The sequence below is a fragment of the Choloepus didactylus genome, chromosome 15 (genome assembly GCF_015220235.1).
Source record: "Choloepus didactylus isolate mChoDid1 chromosome 15, mChoDid1.pri, whole genome shotgun sequence".
NCBI classification, from domain to species: Eukaryota; Metazoa; Chordata; class Mammalia; order Pilosa; family Megalonychidae; genus Choloepus; species Choloepus didactylus.
In genome coordinates, this window is record NC_051321.1 from 36838574 (window position 1) to 36862573 (window position 24000).

Below are 24000 nucleotides of genomic sequence, written 5' to 3' on the forward strand. Positions count from 1 at the left end.
ACGAGATACAAATTCTCAATCACTAGAATTGTCAAAATAGAAAAGAATGACAAATGTAAAACGTGTGAGAATGTAGAGAAACTGGTCTCCAATATTTGTTGAGAGTGGAGATACAAAGTGGTGATATAAATTCTTCAGAGAACTGTTTGGGTTTCCTATAAAGTTAAACATACATCTCTCTACCCTATAACTCAGCAATTCTACACCTAGGTATCTATCCAAGAGAAATGAAAACATGTTCACAAAAAGACTTGTACAAAAATATTTATGGTAGCCTTATTTATAATATAGCTCAAACTGGAACCAATCCAAATGTCCACCAACAATACAATGGATAATGTATTGTGGTATGCCCATACAATGGACTACCACTCAGCATTAAAAATGAACTGATGCCCAGAATAGGCAAATCTATAGACAGAAAGTAAATTAATAGCTGCTGAGGGTGGTAGAGATGAGGAGTAACTGCTAATGGGTACAGAATTTCTTTCGAGGGTGATGAAAATGTTCTAAAATTAGCTTGTAATGATGTTGCATAACTGTGAATATAGTAAAAACCACTGAATTGTCCATTTTAAATGGGTGAATTTTATGCTATATGAATTATATCTCAATAAAGTCCCTTAAAAAAATGAACCATGAATTAACACAACAACACACATACACATAAATGTCATGTTTAAGCAAAAGAAACCCAGACGCAGGCAAAACTACTTCAGGGTGAAGGTAAACGGAGAGTTATCATGGGAGTGGGGGACTGACTGGAAATGGACATGAGCAAACTTTCTGGGAAGTTGGAAACATTTCACATCTTGTTTTACGTGGAGGTCACAGGAGTGTACGTAACTATTAAAACTTAATAACTGTACATTTTATAGCTCAATAAAAAGAGGACTTGAAAAAAAAAGAGGGTAAGAAGTAGCTGTGAGTGTCTGCTAAAGAATACCCTCATGCTTCTCCAACAGAAGTGACTGTTGGATATATCCAATCATAGATAAATCCAGCACCTGAGTATACTGTTTTGTTTTTCCTTCCTATAACATTTTAATAATAAATTCATCCAATGTTCTCTCCCCCAAATTTCACATATATCAGTTTCCCAAATTTTTTGAAAACAAAGAACATCTCACAGCCAAAATCGAGCATACTTAAAGCAAGTTTAAGTGACACCAATAAGTGAAAAGAGAATATAAATATGTATATATAATAACCAAAATCCTAAGAGGGAAACCAAGGTATAATTTTTTTTGTCTTCTGAAAACATATACTGATTCCCCTGTCTGAAAGAATCCTTTCTACCCATGAACCTCCCTTTCCTTCTATCCCTGGCTATTTAACTTATCTTTTACCTCTCAATGTAAACTTTCTTTTCTCAGAGAAGCCTTCTCTTACTCCGATCCTACACACACACACACACACACACACACACACACACACACACAATTACATACACTTAGAGAACAGTGTTTCCTTCTTTCAGAAAGAATTTGTATCTCAATCTACAGTTTTAGATTCCTCACTTGACCATGTCCCTGTTTCTCCCATTAAACTCTAACTGTCATAAAAGCAAAAATAGAGTATGCTTTGAACATCCCTGTATCGCTGCATCTAGCATAGTGCTTGGCATATAGATGGTCACAGAACATTTGGCTCAATGAATCAAATAAAAAATGAAATGAATCTCAATCATCTAAATAAAGACTGCCCCAAAGAAAACAGATTTTCTTTGCTTGAAAAATCCATTATAATTCAATATACCTTTCTTTGAGAGGGAATGTTTTAGATCAGTATCTGAGTCAAGTCACTACCTTCCTTACAAGTATCTCCTTCTTAGTCATTAATTTCCACTCTTACTTTTCTGCAACTGCCCTTCTTAATTGTACTAATTTATTCTTATTATCTTCAACCCTCTGTCTGTGATGCTATGTACTTCTCCTGTGGATTCCAAGATATTGGACCTAAAAAAAATGAAACAATAATGTTCATAAACTACTGCCAGGACAATACTCAACAGCATTGTTAGCTGTTGGCACAACTGCTCAGAGAAGGGGGTTTTAGTTCATACTGCAAACAGAAAGAGACATTACTATGAAAAAGCTCAAAACCATTCTCCCAACATTCAGTAAACAGAATGCTAACCGACACAGAGGAAATGAAGTGCCAAACAGAACCAATACAAGAGGCAGGTGGGAGACCAAAAAAGTGGCATCATGAAAGAAATCCTCTAGCATTTTGTAGAACACACTAAATGAAAGCAAAGATGTCTACAAAAATCTTCTTATACTGGCTATACAAAGACTTCTAGCAAACGCTTAAGTTAAATACAAGACCAGGCCTTTGGGAAAAGTTTGAATGATTTTCCACAATTCTATGAAACAGTTTAATGACTGCAGAACACCAGTCTATACTTTTCTGAAAAGGGTAAAAAAGCATGCTCAAAAAAGTCAGGATGCCCATGCTGTGCCAATCACACACTCCAGACCTCTTAAAGCAGTAAGAATGCAATTGAACTTTCAGAATCAATTTTATAAGGCTTTGAATATGTAAAAACTCATGAGTTTGACCTTGTGACTCGCACTTCCTTTATCCAGTGTATGGACAGATGAGTGGGAACATGGGGACAAAAATGAGATGAAGAATAGGGTGGGATGGAGGGGATGGAAAGATTTAGGTGTTCTTTTTTGCTTTTATTTTTATTTTGGAGTAAGGAAAAGGTTCAAAAATTGATTCTGGTGATGAATGCACAACTGTATGATGGTGCTGTGAATAACTGATTATACACTGTGGATAAGTGTAAGGTGTGTGAATATATCTCAATTAAACTGTATTTTAAAAAGTAAATGAACAATGGGAGGAGGAGGGGAATGGGATGTTTTGGATGTTCTTTTTTATCTTAATTTTTATTTTATTTTTTGGAATAATGAAAATGTTCAAAGTTTGTGGTGATGAAAAGCACAACTATACGATGATACTGTGAACTGATTGTACACTTTGAATGACTGTATGTTATGTGATTATATCTCAATAAAATTGCATTAAAGAACTCATGATTTGAGGAAGAGGGTACAGAAGTATTATTTCTAATAACAATCACTTCCTCCTTTTCCTCACCTATTAAAACACTTATTATTACTTTCATCATTGGCAAAACATTTTAATTATCATTGTGATGAAGTTATATTGCAATGACTTCCATATGTAGGAAGTCAATTTGAGAACAAATATAAACGAAGATGTCCTTGCAAATAAGATCCTCTACCTTCTTCATAAATGAAATGCTGATTAAAACTATACTGAAAGTATTTCTGGCCTATCAAATTTGCAAAAATCCACAAGTCAGACAAAATACTATATTGGTAGACTATGGGGACAGAGACATTGTTTTGACGGGTACTTTCCTACAATGATAGAGGGACTGCAAAATTGTAACATTCCACATGGAGGGAAATTTGGTATCTAGTAAAATCACAAAAATTTATATCAAAAATGACTGTTACAGATTTAGGATGTTTAAATTTAAGCCCCATGGTAACCACACAGAAAATATATTAAAAATATATACAGAAAGAAATGACCAGGGACTCAAATTGTACAACACAAAAAAATGAAATAAATATGAAAGCAGGCATTAACGGAAGAATTAAGAGACAAAACAGGTTTAAGGATTACAAAGACCAAATAGCAAGATGGAAGAAGAAAGTCCTGCATTATCAGTAGCTACTTTAATTGTAAATGGATTTAAAAAACACGACCCAACTATATGTTGTTTATTAAGAGATGTACCTTAAACTCAAAGGTACAAGGCAAGCTGAAAATGAAAGCATAGAAAAAAATATACCATGCAAGTAGTAACCAAAAGAGGGCTAAGATAGCTACACTAATACCAAATATTAGTGTAGAAAAGCCCAGGACCAGATGGGCTTTTCTTTGTTGGGAAAAGAACAAAGAACAAAGAATTAATACCAGTCCTGCTCAAACTCTCCCAAAAACTGAACAGGAGGGAATACTACCTAACTCATTCTATGAGGTGAACATCACCTTCATACCAAAACCAGATAAAGATACTACAAGAAAATTGTTTCTCTTATGAACATCGGTATAAAATTCTAAACAAAATACTTGCAAATCGAATCCAACAGCACATTAAAAGAATTATAAGCAATGATCAAGTTGGTTTATTCCTGGTATGCAAGGGAGGTACGAAAGAAAATCAACTAATGTAATACACCACACATTAACAAAATGAAGGGGAAAAAACACATGGTCATTTCAATTGGTGCAGAAAAGGCATCTGACAAAATCCAGCATCCTTTCTTGATAAAAATGCTTTGAAAAATAGAAATAGAAGGAAACTTCCTCAATGTGATAAAGGGCATATATGAAAAACCCACTGCTAACATCACACTCGATGAAAGACTGAGAGCTTTCCAAGATCTGAAACAAGATAAGCATGCCCACTGTGAACAATGTTTGTCAACATTGTGCTGGAAGTTCTAGCCAGTGAGTTAGGCAAGAAATAAAAGGCACCCAGTTTGGAAAAGAAGCAAAACTTCCACCATTTGAAGATGACAAGATTATATATAGAGAAAGTCCCAAAATACCTACCGCAAACTTACTAGAGCTAATAAACAAATTCAGCAAAGTGGCAGGATACAAGATCAACATGCAAAAATCAGTGGTGTTTCTATATACTAGTAAGGAGCAATCTGAGGAGGAAATCAAGAGAAAAAATCCATTTACAATAGCAACTAAAAGAATCAAATATCCAGGAATAAATTTAACTAAGGATGCAGAAAACTATACACAGAAAACTACAAAACATTGCTAAATCAAAGAAGACCACGCCCACCCCCCCATGGAAGGATATTCTATGTTCAAGGATTTTAAGACTAAATATCATTAGGATGTTAATTCTACCCAAAACAATTTACAGATTCAATGCAATCCCAATCTAAATCACAACAGCCTACTTTGTAGAAACGGAAAGCCAATATCAAATTTATTTGGAAGGGTAAAAAGATAGAATAAAGTTAGAAGACTCACACTTTCTGATTTTAAAGCTTTTTACAAAGCTACAGTGATCAAAATAGTACAGTACTGACACAAGGATACAGATACAGATAAATGGAATGAATCTGAGAGTTGAGACAGACCGTCACACATCTATTACCAATTGGTTTGTTTTTGGTTTTTTTTGCCAATTGATTTTTGACAAGGGTACCAAGTCCACTCAATTGGGAAAGAATACTCTCTTCAACAAATGGTGTTGAGAGAACTGGATGCAAAAGAATGAAGGAGGACCCCTATCTCATACCATATATAAAATTAACTAAAATATACAAAATCAAAAATGGACCAAAGACAAGACTAAATATAAGAACCAACACCATAAAATACCTAGAAGAAAATGTAAGAAAGCATCTTTAGAATCTTGTGTTAGGCAATGGTTTCTTAAAATTTACACACAAAATACCAGCAAAAAAGAAAAAATAGATAAATGGAATCTCATCAAAATTTAAAACCTTTGTGCAAAGGACTTTACCAGAAAAGTAAAAAGGCATCCTACTCAATGGGAGAAAATATTTGGAAACCACATATTTGATTAGGGTTTAATATCCAAAATACATAAAGAAACCCTATAACTCAAGAATGAAGATACAAACAATCCAATTTAAATACAGACCAAAGACTTAAATAGACATTTCCCAAAGAGAATATACAAATGGCTAAAAAGCACATGAAAAGATGCTTAACATCACTAGCTATTAAAGAAATGCAAATCAAAACCACAATGACATACCACTTCACACTCATAAGAATAGCTACTACTAGGGAAAAGAAAGAAAATTACAAGTGTAATTTACAGGATGTGGAGAAACAGGAACACTTACTCATTGCTGATGGAAATGTAAAATGGTGCAGCCACTATTTTACACTCAGAAAGCTAAGTATAGAATTACCATATGACCAGGCAATCCAAATTCTAGGTATATACCCTAAAGAACTGAAAGCAGGGATTCGTACAGGTATTTGCTCACCGATGTTCATAGAGGCATCCTTCACAATTGCCAAAAGATGGAAGCAATCCAAGTGTCCATCAACCGATGAATGGATAAACAAAAATGTGGTATATACAGACACTGAATATTATTCAGCTGTAGAAAGAAATGAAATTCTGATACATGTGACAACATGGATGAACCCTGAAGACATCATGTTGAATGAAATAAGCCAGGCACAAAAGGACTGATATGAAATAATTAGAATAAGCAAACTTTTAAAGAGTTAGAATCTAGAATATAGGTTCTATATATCAGGGGCTGGGTTGGGGGTAAGAAACAAGGAATTAATGCTTAATTGGCAGAGTTTCTATTTGGGTGACAGAAAAGTTTTGGTAATGGATGATAGGACGGTAGTACAATACTGTGAATGTAATTAATACCAGTGAATTATACATTTGAATGTGATTACAAGGGGAAATTTTAGGTTGTATATATGTTACTAGAATAAAAACTTAGAAAAAAAAATGGCAGGTACAACACACACAGTGAACCCTAATGTAAACTATGTACTACAATTAACTGAAGTACTATAATAACATTCACTCATGAATTGTAACAAAGTACCACACAAGTGCAAAGAGTTAACAACAGAGAAAACAGCGGTGTGTGACGGGAGTATATGGGAACTTGGTATTTCCTGCATAATTTTTCTGTAAACATGCAACTTCTCTAATATTAAAATTACAAAAGTTTTACCCTTTAACTCTGCAATCCCATTTCCAGGAATGTATCCTACCAGATACCAGCAAACATACAAAATAGCATATGTACATTAATCACTGCAGCATGGTTAGTAGAATGGAAACAATTCGCATGTTCATCAATAACCACCTGAATGAATATTACAGTTTGTCTACACAATGGAATAAAATGCATCGGTAAGAAAGAATGAGACCATGAAATGATAGCCAGGATATATTAAGTGATAAAACAAAGGAAATGAACAGGGTATTTTGTATGTTATCTTTATGTGAAAGAACGGGGGAAAAATAAGAAAAAATATTAATTCCTACTTTGGGTTTTATAATGAAACCCTGAAAGAATACATAATAAAAATGGTTACAGGAGGAAAGTATTTAAACTGAATAGAGAGGCACAGGTGGCAGTATGATTTCTCATTTTTACTTAATTTAATTTTGAATTTTGAATTGAGTAACGATTACTAAACTTTAAAAAGGTATCACTATCAAAAATATTTATAAATGAAAACTAATTATACTGTGTCCATCATTACTAATTAAAGATATAACATTTTCTTTACTTATTATTCCTATTCCATTTTAGTAACTGCAGGGGTACGCCACTTTGGATATATTATGTCACCCCCCAAAAGCCATATTCTTTAATGCAATCCTGTGAGGGCAGATATTAATCTTTTGATTGTTTCCACGGAGATGTGACTCAATTAACTGTGGGCTAGACCTTTGATTAAATTATCTCCATGGAGATATGGACCCCACCCATTCAGGGTGGGTCTTAATTAAATCACTGGAGTCCTATCAGAGAGGGACATTTTTGAAGAAGACTGTTGAAAGCTGATGTTTGGAGATGCAGACAGAAGGACATTTGGAGATGCTAAGCTAAGAGATGCTAGCCCAGAATTTGCTTCGGAGAAATCAAGAGAGGACCCCCAGACGGTTAGATGCACAGGAGCTGAAGAGGCTAAGAGAGACAAGCCCAGAGACATTTTGGAGAATGCCATTTTGAAACACAATCTGGGAACAGCAGACGCCAGCCACGTGCCTTCCCAGTTGAAACAGGTGTTCTGGACTTCATCGGCCATTCTTCAGTGAAGATATCTTCTTGTTGATGCCTTAGTTTGGACTCTTTTATGGCCTCAGGACTGTAAATTTGTATCCAAATACCCCCTTTATAAAAGCCAATCCGTTTCTGGTATTTTGCATAATGGCAGCACTAGCAAACCGGAACAAAGAGGGAAAGTATATATACTTCTAAGTACAGTGAGAGGTCCACCTTATTTCCAAGTCTTTTTCCAATACAGTCTTAAGTTCCTCAACAGTGAGTTTTCCTACCACATGTTTTGGGTAAGAATTATAGTACCTGCAGAAAATATCCACTTCCTGTAAATTAGAAACTGGAAGGATACACATAAGATCATATTTTTTTCAAAGTTACACCAAACCTTGAAGATTTATCTCTCAGTTTGCAGAAAAGGAACAAGAGCCCAGAAATACTTTTTAAGGCTACTCTGAAGTTTTTGCTTAGTCTCATCAAAACACTAATTGTTCCTGCATGGATAGCCAATTGTCCCTGATAAACTCTTTTATAACTTAGGCTACTGGCATATATTTACATTGGGTGTTGCACTTTAATTATTCCCACTCCTGGTTCTCATATGAAACTACACTATCTGGGAATCAAACATTTAAAAATAATGCTTAATTGTTCATCAACAAGGACCCCTGCTTTACCTAAAACGTAACTAGGAGACTCCATGAAATGTAGAGCTCAAAAAACTAATCATAAAATATCATGTCATATTATCATGGGTACAAAGAAATTTGAATATACTTTAAAATGTCAAACGCATAAATTCCACAGGCATCTCAAATTCCCTTAAAATCCATTTAAAATGCAAAAGACATCCACTGGGAAAACTTATGAGCAATATTTTGTTTCAAGAAAAGGGACTGAATTAAAAATTTAATTCTGCTATGTACCAAATATGACACTCATCCATTTCTTCAAAAGCAGACCAAAATCAGTATACCACATTTTATAAATTTTGCCTAACCAGCATCCATTTCCCTTTCTTAGGTAATAGCACCTCAATTTTCCTTTGAAGAATCAGTCTCCCCCACTCCCCACCCCCGTTTTAAGTCATAAAGGAAGGATGACCTTAACTTCCTCTTCAAAAGCAGGAATCTGTCCCTGATCAAGTTAGAGTATCACACCTCACTGGCTGATTCAGGGATAGGCTTCGTGGCCCAAGACTAGCCGTTAAGTGCATCCATTCCCCAATTTGGCTGTTGCTATCCAGAAAGAGCTACAAGTCATCTTCTTGGATTGTGGACCTTAAGAAAGATGATCTAAGTCTAGAGCTGCCATTGACCATCTCCACATTGACATCATGTGGAGGAAACCAGAGAGAAAAGGAAAGCTTAGCTATGGGGAAAAGGAGACATTCCTGATGACTGTCAAACTTCTGGATATAGTTCATGAGAACGCAGCTTTACTTTCAGTTTATAAACCAACAAATGACCAAAAAAGCCAGAAACAATAGATTCCATTTATATCAAATGTCCAGAAAAGACAAATCTATAGACATAGGGGACTGGTGGTTTGATGGGCTGAGCTCTCTACCACAGGATTTACCCTTGGGAAGACTGTTGCTGCAAAGGAGAGGCTAGGCCTCCCTATAATTGTGCCTAAGAGCCTCCTCCCGAATGCCTCTTTGTTGCTCAGATGTGGCCCTCTCTCTCTACCTAAGCCAACTTGAAAGGTGAAATCACTGCCCTCCCCCCTACATGGGATCAGACACCCAGGGGAGTGAATCTCCCTGGCAACATGGAATATGACTCCCAGGGAGGAATGTAGACCCAGCATCTTGGGACGGAGAACATCTTCTTGACCAAAAGGGGGATGTGAAAGGAAATGAAATAAGCTTCAGTGGCAGAGAGATTCCAAAGGGAGCCGAGAGGTCACTCTGGTGGGCACTCTTACGCACACTTTAGACAACCCTTTTTAGGTTCTAATGAATTGGGGTAGCTGGTGGTGGATACCTGAAACTATCAAACTACAACCCAGAACCCATGAATCTCGAAGACAACTGTATAAAAATGTAGCTTATGAGGGGTGACAATGGGATTGGGAAAGCCATAAGGACCACACTCTACTTTGTCTAGTTTATGGATGGATGAGTAGAAAAATAGGGGAAGGAAGGAAACAAACAAACAGACAATGGTACCCAGTGTTCTTTTTTACTTCAATTGCTCTTTTTCACTTTGATTATTATTCTTGTTATTTTTGTGTGTGTGCTAATGAAGGTATCAGGGATTGATTTAGGTGATGAATGTACAACTATGTAATGGTACTGTGAACAATCGAATGTACGATTTGTCTTGTATGACTGCGTGGTATGTGAATATATCTCAATAAAATGAAGATTAAAAAAAAAAAAAAAAGTGATATGACCAGGTTTTTGTCACTTGCAATAAAGAGTCCTGACAGATAGTTATGAAATTTCTCTTTCCCCTTCTCAGCCACTATACACTACTTAGTAACTTCCCTTTCTATCACACATTTAAATATATTAATTGCTAGCTGCACCAAATCTAAGTCACAGATGATTAGAACTGAAAAGGCCAAGATTTAGGAACCCTGATTACTGTCCTCAATCTACTCTGCCCTATCTCCTCTCCCCCACTTTCCCATGAGGTATCGGGAAAAGATAATGAACAGAAAAAAGGTCAAGCACCTGCCTAACTGCTACCGTAAGGCTTTTGTTACAAACTCCAGAATAGTGCCCTGTGAACTAGGCTTGTCCACATGAAAGACTCACCAAGCTTTAGGCTAGAATCAATATCACTGGATATACTTTGCTTCCTTTCATCTTTTAAACCTAGGCCAATGGTGAAGAAAGGCCAATACAGCCACATATGAAGAAAAACTAAGTCAGTGGAAAGATTCAGCTCAGAAACTTATTTAATGCTGAATACCACTGACAAAACTAAAAAAAAAAAAAAAATCAAGAAGCAAAAGGAAAGATGAACAGGAACTATACTAGCTGAAGAGAGGGGAACAGAGCATTATAGGCCAGGGAATTGAAAGAATAATTGTGTTATCTTTTATGGTAAATTATGGGTAAAGAAACCAGAATTCTTTCATGTAACATAAAGCAGGTAAACTCAATTTGAAACAATCAGTAGCTGGAAAAGAGGAAAGAGGGGCCAACTTGATGTAACTTTGTGTAACATCTTTAACAGAGGTCAAAAACTACTACCCAATTTCAAACAGCAATTGAAGCAAGGTGAATTAAAAAGTTCACTTCTAGAAGAGTTTGGTTCTTTGTTTTATTCTTTACACCTGCAAAGTTAGGTAAATATTTCATTTATTTTTATTTCTAACATTAAAATCTCATAAAACTATTTCTGTGGATAAGAAGAAAGCATTTATGCTAAGGGAAAATCCCTGGATTATTTAATAAGAGTTATTAAACTAACCAATTGTTTGTTTTTTAAAAATAACCACCCCCATCTTTCTCCCTTTCTAAACAAAACAAATAATGTATGTGAAAGTTTTCTAACAAAGTATATAATATGCATGCAGATGTAAGATGCAGTGATGCAAGATGGTAGTGATAACATTAATAGGTTTTCAGATACTTCCTGCTTCCTATATGTTAAGTTTTAGAGAAAGAGTTTATTAATTCCACCTATTAAAAATCTAGAAAGAAAATTTTATGTGTTTCTGAATAATCCCCTTCAAACTTCGTAAAATAACCATAATGCACTGATTTTTAATGATTCAGAAGCTAAAAGAAATGTTGCTGTACTTAGGATGGTATCGTTATGATAGTTTTTAATATGACTGGAAGGCACCGTTTTTCTCTTTAGTATGAAATGTTTCAAACAAATTATTATTTCTAGTTTCTCAATACCAAAATTTGAAATGTTAGTCTAAATCACTGTTTACATCCATTTTTTCTTTTAGTTAATTCTTTGACCCACTCTGTTCTGACAATTAAAGAATGCATGCATTCCTACATAACTTTATACAAAACTCGGGCTTCCGTCACCCTGAATTGTAAGAATTTAATTATAATTAAAGTACTATAACACAAGTAACTTTCCTTTGCTTAATGTATTCTGCAAACTGATTAAGAGGCATATTATGAAAATCCACAAATCTTACTTGCCCTTCACAAACAATCCACTAAGCAAAGGATTCTCATACTTACTCCTCCATCAACCTCATAAAATGCTCAATTTCATCCTTAAGACATCATTACACCTAATACTTCCTGACTCAACCAATTAAAAAATCAAAGAAACTAACAAACTGCAGAACAACCTTTTGAAAACAGTATACTTAGTGTTGCATAAGAAATTCAAATCATAATAATTTGCCATAAATTGTACAATTTAGCAGAATTCTGGATTTTATAAAATACAAGAAATATAATCTTAAATATCAAAAATACTGTTGTTTATAGATTTCCCTCATTATCCAAACTCCCACTACTCAAACTTCAGAAACAGAAGAGAATGAAACAAAATGTTTGAGATAGGACTACAGAGAGTAAACATATCCCTTTCTACCCAAATCCTTGTTATTTACTATCAAAACTCAGGAACACAACAAATCTGAAAAATGTAGCATGCCACATTATCTGAACTTGATATTTCAACCCTCACCACAAAAGGCAGTAACTTAACAGATTAGATAGCAAGGTGTATCTGTGTTGTCCCATAATTCCATCTAATAGCTAACAACTTGAATAATTCACAGAAAAGAATATTTAAGGAAGCCTTTCCTGAGTAATTCTATTTCACCCTGATCATTCACTTCCTGAGTAATTCTATTTCACTCTCATCACTTAATTAGTACACGTGTTACTCCTCACAAGGTATGTTGCAGTTTAGTTTTTGTTACAATATACCTGCTTATGTGTTGACCTACAATTGTTCTCAAATTGAGGGTATGAAGGGAAAAAACATCTGCAAATCATATGAGTGATAAGGGTCTAATATCCAGAATATATAAAGAAATCTTACAACCCAACAATAAAAAGACAAATAACCCAATTTTTAAAATGGGCAGGGGATATGAATAGACATTTCTCCAAAGATACACAAATGGCCAACAAGCACATGAAAAGATACTTAATATCATTTGCCATTAAGGAAATGAAAAATCAAAAGCCACTATAAGAAAGTTATAATAAAAAAGACAGTATCAAACGTTAGCAAGGATGTGGAGAAATGAGAATGCTGAAAAATTGCTCATGGGAATCGAAAATGGTGTAGTCACTCTGGAAAACAGTTTGGCGGCTCCTCCAAAAGTGAAACATAAAGTTACCATAAGACCCAGTAATTCCACTCCTAGGTATATACTCAAGAGAACTGAAACAAATATGTATGCAAAAACTTGCACACAAGTGTCCACAGGAGAATTATGCACAATAGCCAAGAAGTGTAAACAACCAGAATGTTCATTAACTGATGAATGGTTAAACAATTTGTGGTCTGTTCATGCAAAGAAATATTATTCAGCCATAAACAAGAATAAAGTCCTGATACACGGTACAACACAGATAAACCCTGAAAACACTGTGCTAAGGGGAAGAAGCCAGTCACAAAAGGCCACATATTGCTTTAATCGATTTACATGAAAAGTCCAAAACAGGTAAACCCATAGAGACAAGTACATTAGTGGGTACCATGCTGGGGGTTCAGGGGTGGAGATGTGGGTCAGGGAGGGGGACGAAGGGATGGGAAATGACTGCTAATATGTATGGGGTTTCTTTTGGGGGTGATGAAAATGTTCTAAAATGGTGGTGATGTTTGCACAATTTTGTAACTATACTAAAAACCAATGAATTGAGTATTTTAAAACAACGAATTTTATGATACATGAATTTTATCTCTATTATAAAAAAAGAAAAAAAATTCAGAGTATGGCCCACTGTACTTGGGATACCTCCCATTTAATAAACAACAGTAAATAAAATGAGCTAATGTTTACACTGAAATTACCCAAAAGCAATGTGCTGGTATATAAAAGAGTAAAAAAGATTTTTAAGATATTTGCTAATAGAGTAGAGATAATTTGGAAGATAGTAACGGTGAGTTTTTCACTTGAAACTACAAAAACAATAATAGCTCCATTTATTCACAGCTACCCAATATCACAGACTCAGATTCCATACAGCAGATTAGTAGACATAACAGAAATAAGAATCAAAAAAGAGGTTCAGAGGCACAGCAAAATAAATCAAGTCATTTTCTGACCCTTCAGAACCAATTTGCAAATCAGGGAACAAAATCAATCTCATTATTTTACATATACCTTTATTTGCCACACTTGAGAGTTAATACTTTTTGACTGTTCCCAAACCCCAAATCTAACCTCTAAGGAGGAAAAGTTGCTAATACTAAGGATATTCAAAGAATAAATATGCCACTGATTACAGGCAATTTCAAAAAAGAGGTTTTGTGCAACAGAATGACCTCCAAATAAGCTTACTATGAAGCGAACACTGATGTGGGTGACAGTTTTGTCCCAGCCAAAGTGGTTTAAAAAGGTCCTGTGTCACTACTGTAGAGTTCCACAATGAAATCCTTAAGTAAAGGAAACATTCCTCCAGAGTACTGCAAACCCCAATTTGCCTATAAGAAAGGCTGTATTTTTTTTTTACCTGCATTTGAAATCTACCTTTGCAAACCTATCACCCTACACTAATCATGGTTTGAAGTTCACATGGACTACTCATTGTGGTCCTTTTCATGTACCCACTTCCACTTTTGCTCATGCTGCTTCTCGTGACTAGAAAGCCTTTTCCACATTCATCAAAATGAAGCAAAAAACTGCCACTTTCTTCATGAAGCCTTCCTGCATTATCTAAAAAGAAATTTCTTTCACATCTAAACACCCTTAGTACTTGTTTGCAACATCATGGCACTTTTTTACCTTGTACTGTAACTGAATACATTATAGTTTCTCTAAGGCCTAGAATTCCTGAAGGTAGAGCAGCTTCTCCAACACCTTCACTTCCCCACAGTGCCTGGTACAAGGCAAATGCATGATAAATATTTAAATGAAGTAAATACTTACCCAACTGCTTTTCCTCCTAAAAACAGCACTAATAGAAATAGCTAAGTAGTTAGGCAGATATTCAGAAATAGTAAGTTTCCACAGACACTGAGTAACCAATTCTTACCCTGGAAGAAGTCCTAGGCCATCCTGTGCAACCTCATAAGGCTAAAAAAATGGTATTATTCAGATGCTTCCTAGAATTGCTTCAGCTACAAGCACATTTGAGGGAATTAGGTCAATTTGAAATAAGCCTCTGTAAGTCAAAGAGAATCATCCCGCTGTCTTTTCCAGCCAAGCTAGAGCTAAGCTGAACTTGCCACAACTTTCCCCGCATTGGGAAGAGCTTTTTGAGAATACAGCAAGGGTAAGGGGCAGGAAAGCAATAGTTTACATCTACACTAGGCAGTAGAGAGAGCCTAGATCTTCCTGGAATCTTGACTGATCATCCTAGCCCCTCAATACTCACCAGGTTACTAAATATCCATCTTGATCATAATCACTGTCTGAGCCATCTACTAACTCCATTTCAACTAAATCTAATAATGGAATCACCATCACCACTAACAACAACCTCCAACTATAACACCCCCACCCCCAAAAAGGGGGGAGATTTAGGTTTTCAAAATGAGTGAGACTGCTATAAATTAAATACCATTTAGAAACCAAATGACCCTAAAGTATTAAGATAATCAGTCAACAGAATCAAATAGAAGGTTAACTGTTCAGAACCAATCCCATTTAAATACGAGGAATTATCACATCTGCTAGTAACAAACAACACAGTTGTCTTTTAGATTATATAAGGATCATTGCCAGCCGTTTTAAATATAAAGTTCTTAACACTACAATAGATTTATTCAGAATTTTCCTCTTAAAATACAAAATTACATACAATGAAAGAGAAAATATGAGACACAATTGAATTCAGTTGGGAGACTTTAGGGAGACCATCAACTATATATTATCGCACAGATTAAAATACCACTTCTGCACTCTGGACTCTAAATAGCTCCTGAACTTTATCACCTTGAAAGTGGAAATTTGGAAGTGAAGTATGCTTTAAGAAAATCAATCACTAAATACTCTTTTTCAAAAAAGAATCCAAATTTTGATATTCAATTCAAATATTTACAAATGGATTTTACTAGTTATTAAAAAAAAAAAAAAAAAAACCTTGTCATAAATGCAGCAGTAACTAACCACTAAACCCAACAATGACTGATGAAAAGAGAGCCTAAGGCAGAAAGCTGGGAAGTAAACCAAACAGAATTAAAATAAGATAAACAACTCATTAAAACCATCTAAACTAAAGCAACACTAATTTAAATAATCTACAAGGGTACCGTAATCAATTCCAGAATCTTTTAAAGTTATAAAGCCCAAATAAACAAAACTAATAACAAAGAAAAGTGAACTAAAAATTCTTCAAAATAATTTCAGGATTTTACATCTGAAAACCCATTAAACTTAGTGTTTCTCAAAATCTCTTGATTTGTATAAGCTCTCTTATACGTGGTTACAAATAATTACATAATTCAAAAAGTGCTTAAGTCGGTGTAACATTTCAGCAAATGCATGATAAAACAAGCACAGAAGACAGAACAGAGTAAATGATAACCAATAACCGAAAAAAGGACCGTTTCCTGGAGGGTAGATCTGGGCTTGGGTTGGCAGGAGGGAAATTCTTAAATATATTCACAAGACAAATTATATCCAAAAAAACTGATTCCTGCCTTTATTATATACATAAGCATATGTTTTAAAATCTACTTTTAACCTTTGGCCAAGAGCATAATATCAGATACCTTAAAGCCTTGTTGCTTATATTAATTTTGAGTTTAAATCCGTAACAAAATCGACATTATACATTTTCATAATGAACCACTGCAGAAAAGGAAAGGCTTATATTCTCTAAGTAAAGGTTACCTTATTTTTTCACTTGCTTAAAGTTTCAGTTTTGCTTTTAATCTATTGTAGAAAACATCCCTTGCGGGACATTGTAAAGGACAGACCCTCCTGTCAAGCCAGAAGGCTCAAGCACAAAGACATTGAGCTAACCAAGTGCTGTAATTCTTCCAAACTGAGCCTCTCCACACCCCCTCCACCCTTCCCCCCAACAGATATGTCTATTAAATCAGTGTCTGTTCTCCCCCTCGCACAACAAAGAGAACTTCTCACCGCATGAAATTGCCGCTGAATGGACACCAGAAAGCAGGATTTGCATAATTCCTTCCAACGAAACCCTGTCGGCAGGAAGGGGAGAAGGGGCCCAAACGAACGGCTAGAATCTAGATTCTGTTGGGGAAGACCTGGTTCTCAAGAATATTCCCCACGGGGGAAGGGGGGAGCTGAAATTGAGGGCCTCCCCGAGGACTGGGTGTGGGGGACAGAGGACGACGAGACAGCATTTGCCCACATATCAGTACCACCGAAGCAAAGATGAGGAAATAACAATGCTGGAGAACGGAAGAGTCAGACATAAGGATGAACTGGGGTTAGGGGGCGGCAGGCGGAGCGGAGACACCACACGGGCCACTTACTTTTCGGAGGGGGGTTAAATATATGAGTTAAGCCCTTAAGGTCCCGCCGGCCGCCGCACAGAGGGAAACGGGACCTTGGGAGAGAAAAACAGACAAAACACACAGAGTGAGAGGCGCAGCTCTGCCGCCCGGCCCCTCCCGGGGCGCCCCGTCCACACTCCCTCCTGCCCGTGGGGAAAAAAAAGCCACCAGAGAGCGGCCCAAGATCCGGGAGGCGGGGGGAGGACGAGGCGCTCGGCAAGGCGGCTGCTCCGGCAAATCCCCGGGGAGGACACAAGAGCGACCCCCGCTACGGCTTCCCAGGCAGACCCAGTCCCACAACCACCACCACCCCCCCTCACAGCGCACACACCGAACACAAATACACACACACCGACCCGTGCGTCGATGATTAACTCCCCGGCCGCCGCCGCCGCCCGCAGAGGAAGTGCAGCCGCTGCCCCCCGCGGCCATGACACCCCACTTGGCTCGGTCAGGCGGACCCGGGGCCTGTGACAGCTCTGGCTTCCTCCGCCCCCATCTCCACCTCACGCCTCGCACACGCCCGAGCACCGGGCGCCCGCCCGCCCGCTCTCAGCGCGTGCACGCGGAGAAGGGCACGCGCCTTAGCGCGTGGGGGAGGGGCGGCGCAGGAGGAGGAAGGCGACTGCGAGAGCGGAGGTGGCGGCTGACCTGCGGCCCAACACACCCCCGCCCCCGGGCAGAGCTCTGTGGAACCGGCGGCGGCGCCCGGGTAAAGCGGCCGCGCCGCGGGGCGAATCTCCACAATAAGCCCGCAGCGGCGCCGGGACGCCCAGAGGGAGGGAGGAGGGGCACGCGCCCCCGCCCAAAAGCCCGCCCCACGAAGGGGAGGAGTTGGCGCGCGCGCTCGGGCCCGGATCAGGGGTAGTGCCCGCCCGGAGGTCGCGCGCCGCTCGCGCTCCGGGGGGTGGGGGAGGGGGACACCCCAGCCAAAGAGGGCGGGCGGGCCAGAGGAGCAATTGCTTCTGCTCGGGCTCCCTCCCTCGTCCCAGGCGGCCGGCGGCGAGGAGGCCCGAAGGCAGGAGGCGGCTGGAGGAGGATCTCACCTACACAGTGAATGAGCTTGTGGCGCCACGAATCTAGTTCTTGCCGAAAGCCGTGTCTCTCAACGGAGCATTGCTGCCGCCTACACACCCTCGCCATCTTCTGCCGCCCGCCCGGCCCTACCTCCGCCGCGGCCCCGCGCACGCCCAGCCGCGTCGCCCGGGGCCGCGCACGCACCCGCGGCCCGGGCGTCGCGCCTCCCGCCGGGGGCGGTGCGGGGGTAGGGTCTGCCTCACCTCGCGGTGGCCCCGTCATGTCCCTGGGGGCGGCCTGGGCCAACGCGCCTGCACTATACGCACCGACGTGCGGTTCGCGAGGCAGCGTCCGCTGCCACCTCAGCCCATCCGGGAAGGCCCCCTCTCACACCCGGAGCTCAGCCCCGTCGGCCCCGTGCAGCCGTCTCACTGTCCCCCAAGGCCACGGCCGCCCCTTCCCTTCCCCTAGCTTTTTGTTTTTTAAAGCAACCCCATTTGTCATTTCCAACCTGCCTTTCTCCCGGGGCCAACTGTTGCAAGTTACGTGGTAACTACTTTTATGAACTTCTCCGTCGAAACTGCTACGCCATGGAGACACCAAGCCCTAAGGTTTTCAAAGGTGAAATAGGTACATTTTATTAAGTCTTTGAAAAATTTAGCCAAGATTCATAAACCCACTGAAAATTGAAATCAAGCGTCTTAAATTTTAAAAATGAAAAAAAAAAAATCTGGGTCGTTATTAGAACGGCTAATCGTAGGCGAAATTTTTAAGTTAGCGTATTCAGAACCCCTTCTATTTTGAGTTTCAGAAAATTAATCATGCTACAGTGAGAATGGCATTTCAGAAGAAAGCTTATTTACCATTACTTAAAGCCGAATCTTGGAAAATGGCTTAATTTCAAATTTCAGGAAAGGGCTCAAGTATTTTCAATGGGGGAGGGGGCACTATCAGGTGCCTCCTGAAATCCTTAAAACTTCCTGTTCCATTTAAACATGATGCTGGTCCTAATGCGTGGCCTATTTGGGACAGTAAAAAAGAGGATAGAAAGATGGGGCGGGGAGGAGATAGGGGAAAGGAGAGAAAAGGGAAAAGAGATTCTCCTTTGTTAGTAGGCCCAGTATCCTAGCCTCTTCCCTAGCTTTGGGGTTTAAGATTAAGGCAGTACATTCCTACTTTTAGATATTTAAATTTAAAATTGAAGACTTAATTTTAATTACCTGTAGTAGGCAAGCAAAGTCGTTAAAATACTTGACATCAAGGATCCCATTTGTTATTTTGATTTATCTCCTGGTTCTCTGAACCAGGCAGGATCCATCTGGTCATGTGTGGAATGGCGTGTCCATCCTGAATGGATTTCTTGCATAGGAGTGGTTTGAGATGTATGAATAGAAAGGCACCTTCTTTCTACCAAATAGTAAAACCATTGATCTTTCTACAATTCTCAAAATTCCACAGTAATTCATTGGTTTAAGAGATTGTCAACAAATAAGATATTAAGTCAAGAAGTATTGAGTTTCTGCATACATAATACTATTGTGAATGGTGAGGGAAGAGGACAAATAGTAGATAAAAGATTGCTATTGACAGCCATCCTTTACATTTGATGTTAGCAGTGTTGTATAGCCAACCTGAAATTTCCCGTCTTCGCCACTAGATGACACGTTTGAGTCTTCTATAGCTTTTAACCAAGCTATGCTATGGTGTTTGGAGGAAGTGTGTTTCATAGTTTCAAACGAATGAACTACGTGAGACTCTAAAACGGGTTAATAATGAATATATTTTCCTGACAGTCATCCAGCATAATTTATTTTAAAACATTCAAACCAAGGGTAATACTTCCTCAACATAACCTCTCTAAAAGTCTCAGGCATATAAATTCAAAAGATAGTAGAAGCTTCAGAGAGAACTCGATTTTGAGGTATGGAATTGGAAGCCTAAACAAGTAAGGTGATTTGGCCAAGGTCACATAGCTACTGGGTAGAGGGAGGGGAACAAAAGCCAGGATACAAATTCAATGCTATTACTATACGCCACTTTGAATCCCAGTTACTGCTTCACTTATTTTAAAATGAGAACCAACATATAGTTGACCCCTCACAAAGGCCTATTGGAAGAAAGGAATAAGGGGACAATAATAATAACTATCATTTATTGAGTACCTACTATATATTTAGCATTGCAGCATTATTTTATTCCTCATGAATAACAATACCATGAAATGGGTATTTTACCTAATTTTACAGATTAGGGGCTCAAGACTCTGAGGAATTAAGTACCTGTGCCCCAAGGTCACATAGCTACCAAATGGCAGAACCAGAATTCTAAATTAGATCTGACTCCAAAACTCAGGTTCTTTCCCCTAAATTGTTCTGTGAGTAGACACATGACCCTGCATGCTCATTTAATTCCATATGAGAGATGAAGTTTCCATTTTTCGGTTGAGCAATTTGACAAACGTTTGGAGCTCCTGTCGTGTGTCAAGAAGTGTTCTAGGCCCTGAGGACACATAGATATCTAAGACATAATCTCTGATTGCTAAGCTATGGCCCTAAGTAGTTCCTTAGGTGGGAGCTCTTTTCTATTCTGGGGAGGATCAAGCAGTATTATACTATAAACCAGCTGTGGGCCTCTTTCACTCTGTTCTTAGCTGTACTTGTTGATAGTGTGCAAAGGTCACTGACCAAGCTTTAAATGTACAATTCCACATCAGGAAGGAAGAAGTTCCCCATGGGAGAACAGTGGTTAAGAGAATAGGCTGTGAAGAGAAAGAATTTTATTGGAATACTGGCTCTATCCCATAGTAGCTGTGTTGCCTTGACAAATTAACTTACTATCATTATCCTCATGTGAACAAGAGGATAATAATAGTTTACAAAATGGAATTTGTATGAAGATGAAACGGTCCATGAATAGTGACAGGCACGTCATAAGCATGAACTGAGCATCATTTCTAGTCGTTAGACCTTCCTAGGCTCCTATCTGCTTTCCCAGTTGGCCCAGTGACAGGAAACCAAGATGCTTGTGCAGTTTGAAGTCAGGTTGTGACAGTATGAAGGAATGACAACAGTGACGTTGGTCTGTAGTTCTCACAATTGGCTCCAGGTGATACAGAGAAATGGAGCACAGAAAAGGAATACCAGGAAAGGGGTAGAGTCTGGCTGTGGGACAGAATCATGGGACTTGGTTGGTGAGTATTATTAAATCAACTGTGTCTTGTGTCTGATTAGATGGAATTGGCATGTAATAGGGAGAATACCATAGATCCATGGGAGGATGAAACAGATTCATTCCTCCTGAAGAAGACAGAAGCATCCTAGTGGGAGACTTATTAGAAAACATGATCAATTTTTAGTGAACTCTAGTAAGTAGATTATGTCATTTATTCCTCACAACCACCCAATCAATTATCCCCATTTTATAACAGGCACAGAGAGTTTAAATGATTTGTCCAAGATCATACAGGTAGTAATAGAGTTGGATTCAAACCCAGGCAGTCTAGCAGCAGAGCCAGTTCCTCACCCATCACACTGTTTTGCCTCCTATGCTGCTGGGGAAATGAGACCCTAGAGTAGAGACAAGACCCAGCCAGACAAAAATGAAGCTATGCCACTTGGTGGCTTGGCCTGTTTAGGGAACTACTCATGTAGTGGCTCTTCTTTGCTTCAGAGTTCCTCTCTTCTTGGTCTATCTGCTTGGTGCCACTGACCTAGAAAATTTTATGGCTTTATGGTGTGTGTGTGTGTGTGTTTGCATGTATGAAATTTATTTTTCCTTACAGTTTTATTGAGATATATTTTACATACCATAAAATTCACCCATTTAGAGTATACACTTCACTAGTCTTTGATATATTCACAGTATAGTATAACCATCACCACGGTCAATTTTAGAACATTTTCATCACCCCAAAAAGAAATTCTGTGTCCATTAGCAGTCACTCTCTATTCCACACCTCTACAGCCCCTGACAACAACTAATCTCCTGTCTCTATGAATTTTCTTATTCTGGAGATTTCGCATAAATGGAATCATGCAATGTGTAGTCTTTTGTGACTGGCTTCTTTACTTAGCATAACATTTTCAAGATTCATTAATGTTGAAGCATGCATCAGTACTTCTTTTTGCCAAATGATATTCCATCATATGAATATGTCCCATTTTTTTATCAATTCATCCATCAATTGTTGGACATTTAGTTTTCTATCTTTTGGCTATTATGAATAATGCTGCTATAACCATTTGTGTACAAGTTTTGATATAGATATATGTTTCATTTGTCTTGAGTATAAACCTAGAAATAGCATTGTTGGACCATATGCTAATTCTATGTTTAACCATCGTAGGAATGCATGCAGGTTTCTGATGGTTGTACTTTCTTGTCCACCTTTCTCATGAAATGTCATGAAAGGCAAGGAAAGACTGAGGAACTGTTCCAGATTGAAGGAGAGTGAAAAGAACTGACAGTTAAATTCCCTGCAAGTTCCTGGATGGAATTCTGGACCAGAAAAGGAAAAGAGATATTGTTGAGACAATGGATGAAATTTGAATGGTCTGTGGATTGTGCTGTATTGGTGATTTCCTGATTTGGAGGATTGTATGGTGGTTATGCAGGAAAGTGTCTTTGTTTTGGGGACATACACACTGGGCTAGGTGATGAGGCATCACATCTGTAGCTTTCTGTCAGATTGTTGATAAAAAGATTAAAGATAACAACAAGAAAATTATATATATTTATGTACATAACAGGGAGAGAGAGAACAAAAGCAGATGTGGTAAAATATTAACAATTCTCCACCACCCCACCTTGAACTGTGACTTGAACTTGAACATGACAAAAATTTCCATTGTTTTCAGCCACTGAGAATTGGGTTTATTTGTTACACAGCCTACCCTGATTAATACACTAAGTGTATCACCAGGAAAATGCATTATGTAAAATGTGGTGGAACTATCCTCAAATGCACAGCATGTACAGGAGTATCCTTTGATATGAATTCTGGTGTCCTTCATAGGAATGGGAGGCAGCCTTGAAAGGGTCAAGTTAATCTGAATGTGAACAAAACTAACTTTTACTCTACTTCTTGGAATATTTACTGTCTGCACAATTGTGATACATTTGTTGTGGTCTTGAGCTGTTATTAAAATTGTGTAGCGCATGTCAAATTTTCAATACTTTGTATTTGTCCTCCCAAAGAAGAATGTAAACTATTTGAAGACATGTATAGTCTGGCATAGTTCCTTTTAAAAGCTGAAACCACCACTTAAAAAGGGCCTCTCCATGGATAACAAAAGTTTGAGGATTAGTTGTGCATGGCTGATTCTATTCCATACATGTTTACGTCTTCTCTTCCTCTTACGTCTTCTCCAGCTACCTACCTTGCTGATCGTTCTCCCTTTATGCCCATACCTTGTCCCACAGACTCACACATAAGCTCCTTTACTCCATGGGTTTGAATCCCAGATTCAGCGCATATCTATCTTCTCTGGAACTTCAGTTTGCTCATAGATAAAATGGGCTAATTATACTTTCTACATCATAGGATTGTGGTGAGGATGAAATGAGATAATCCATGGAAAGCA

The 24000-nt window shown here is 38.4% G+C and overlaps 1 protein-coding gene across 9 annotated transcripts in view; it reads right to left on the bottom strand.

Moving 5' to 3' along the window:
• Positions 1–18576, bottom strand: part of LCOR (ligand dependent nuclear receptor corepressor) — a 166465-nt gene extending 147889 nt beyond the window's left edge. For 2 of the 9 annotated variants that reach the window (XM_037805292.1, XM_037805291.1), the window contains exon 1: positions 17381–17454. Coding sequence is in view for 6 of the 9 variants with exons in the window: in XM_037805284.1 (XP_037661212.1) it covers positions 18448–18544 (97 nt within the window). In the remaining 3 variants the exon portion in view is untranslated. Of the gene's footprint in view, positions 1–17018; positions 17084–17380; positions 17846–18052; positions 18404–18447 lie in introns of those variants that run through there. The other 7 variants (XM_037805289.1, XM_037805287.1, XM_037805288.1 and 4 more) reach the window with 7 other exon arrangements.
• Between the last annotated feature and the right edge of the window lie 5424 nt (positions 18577–24000).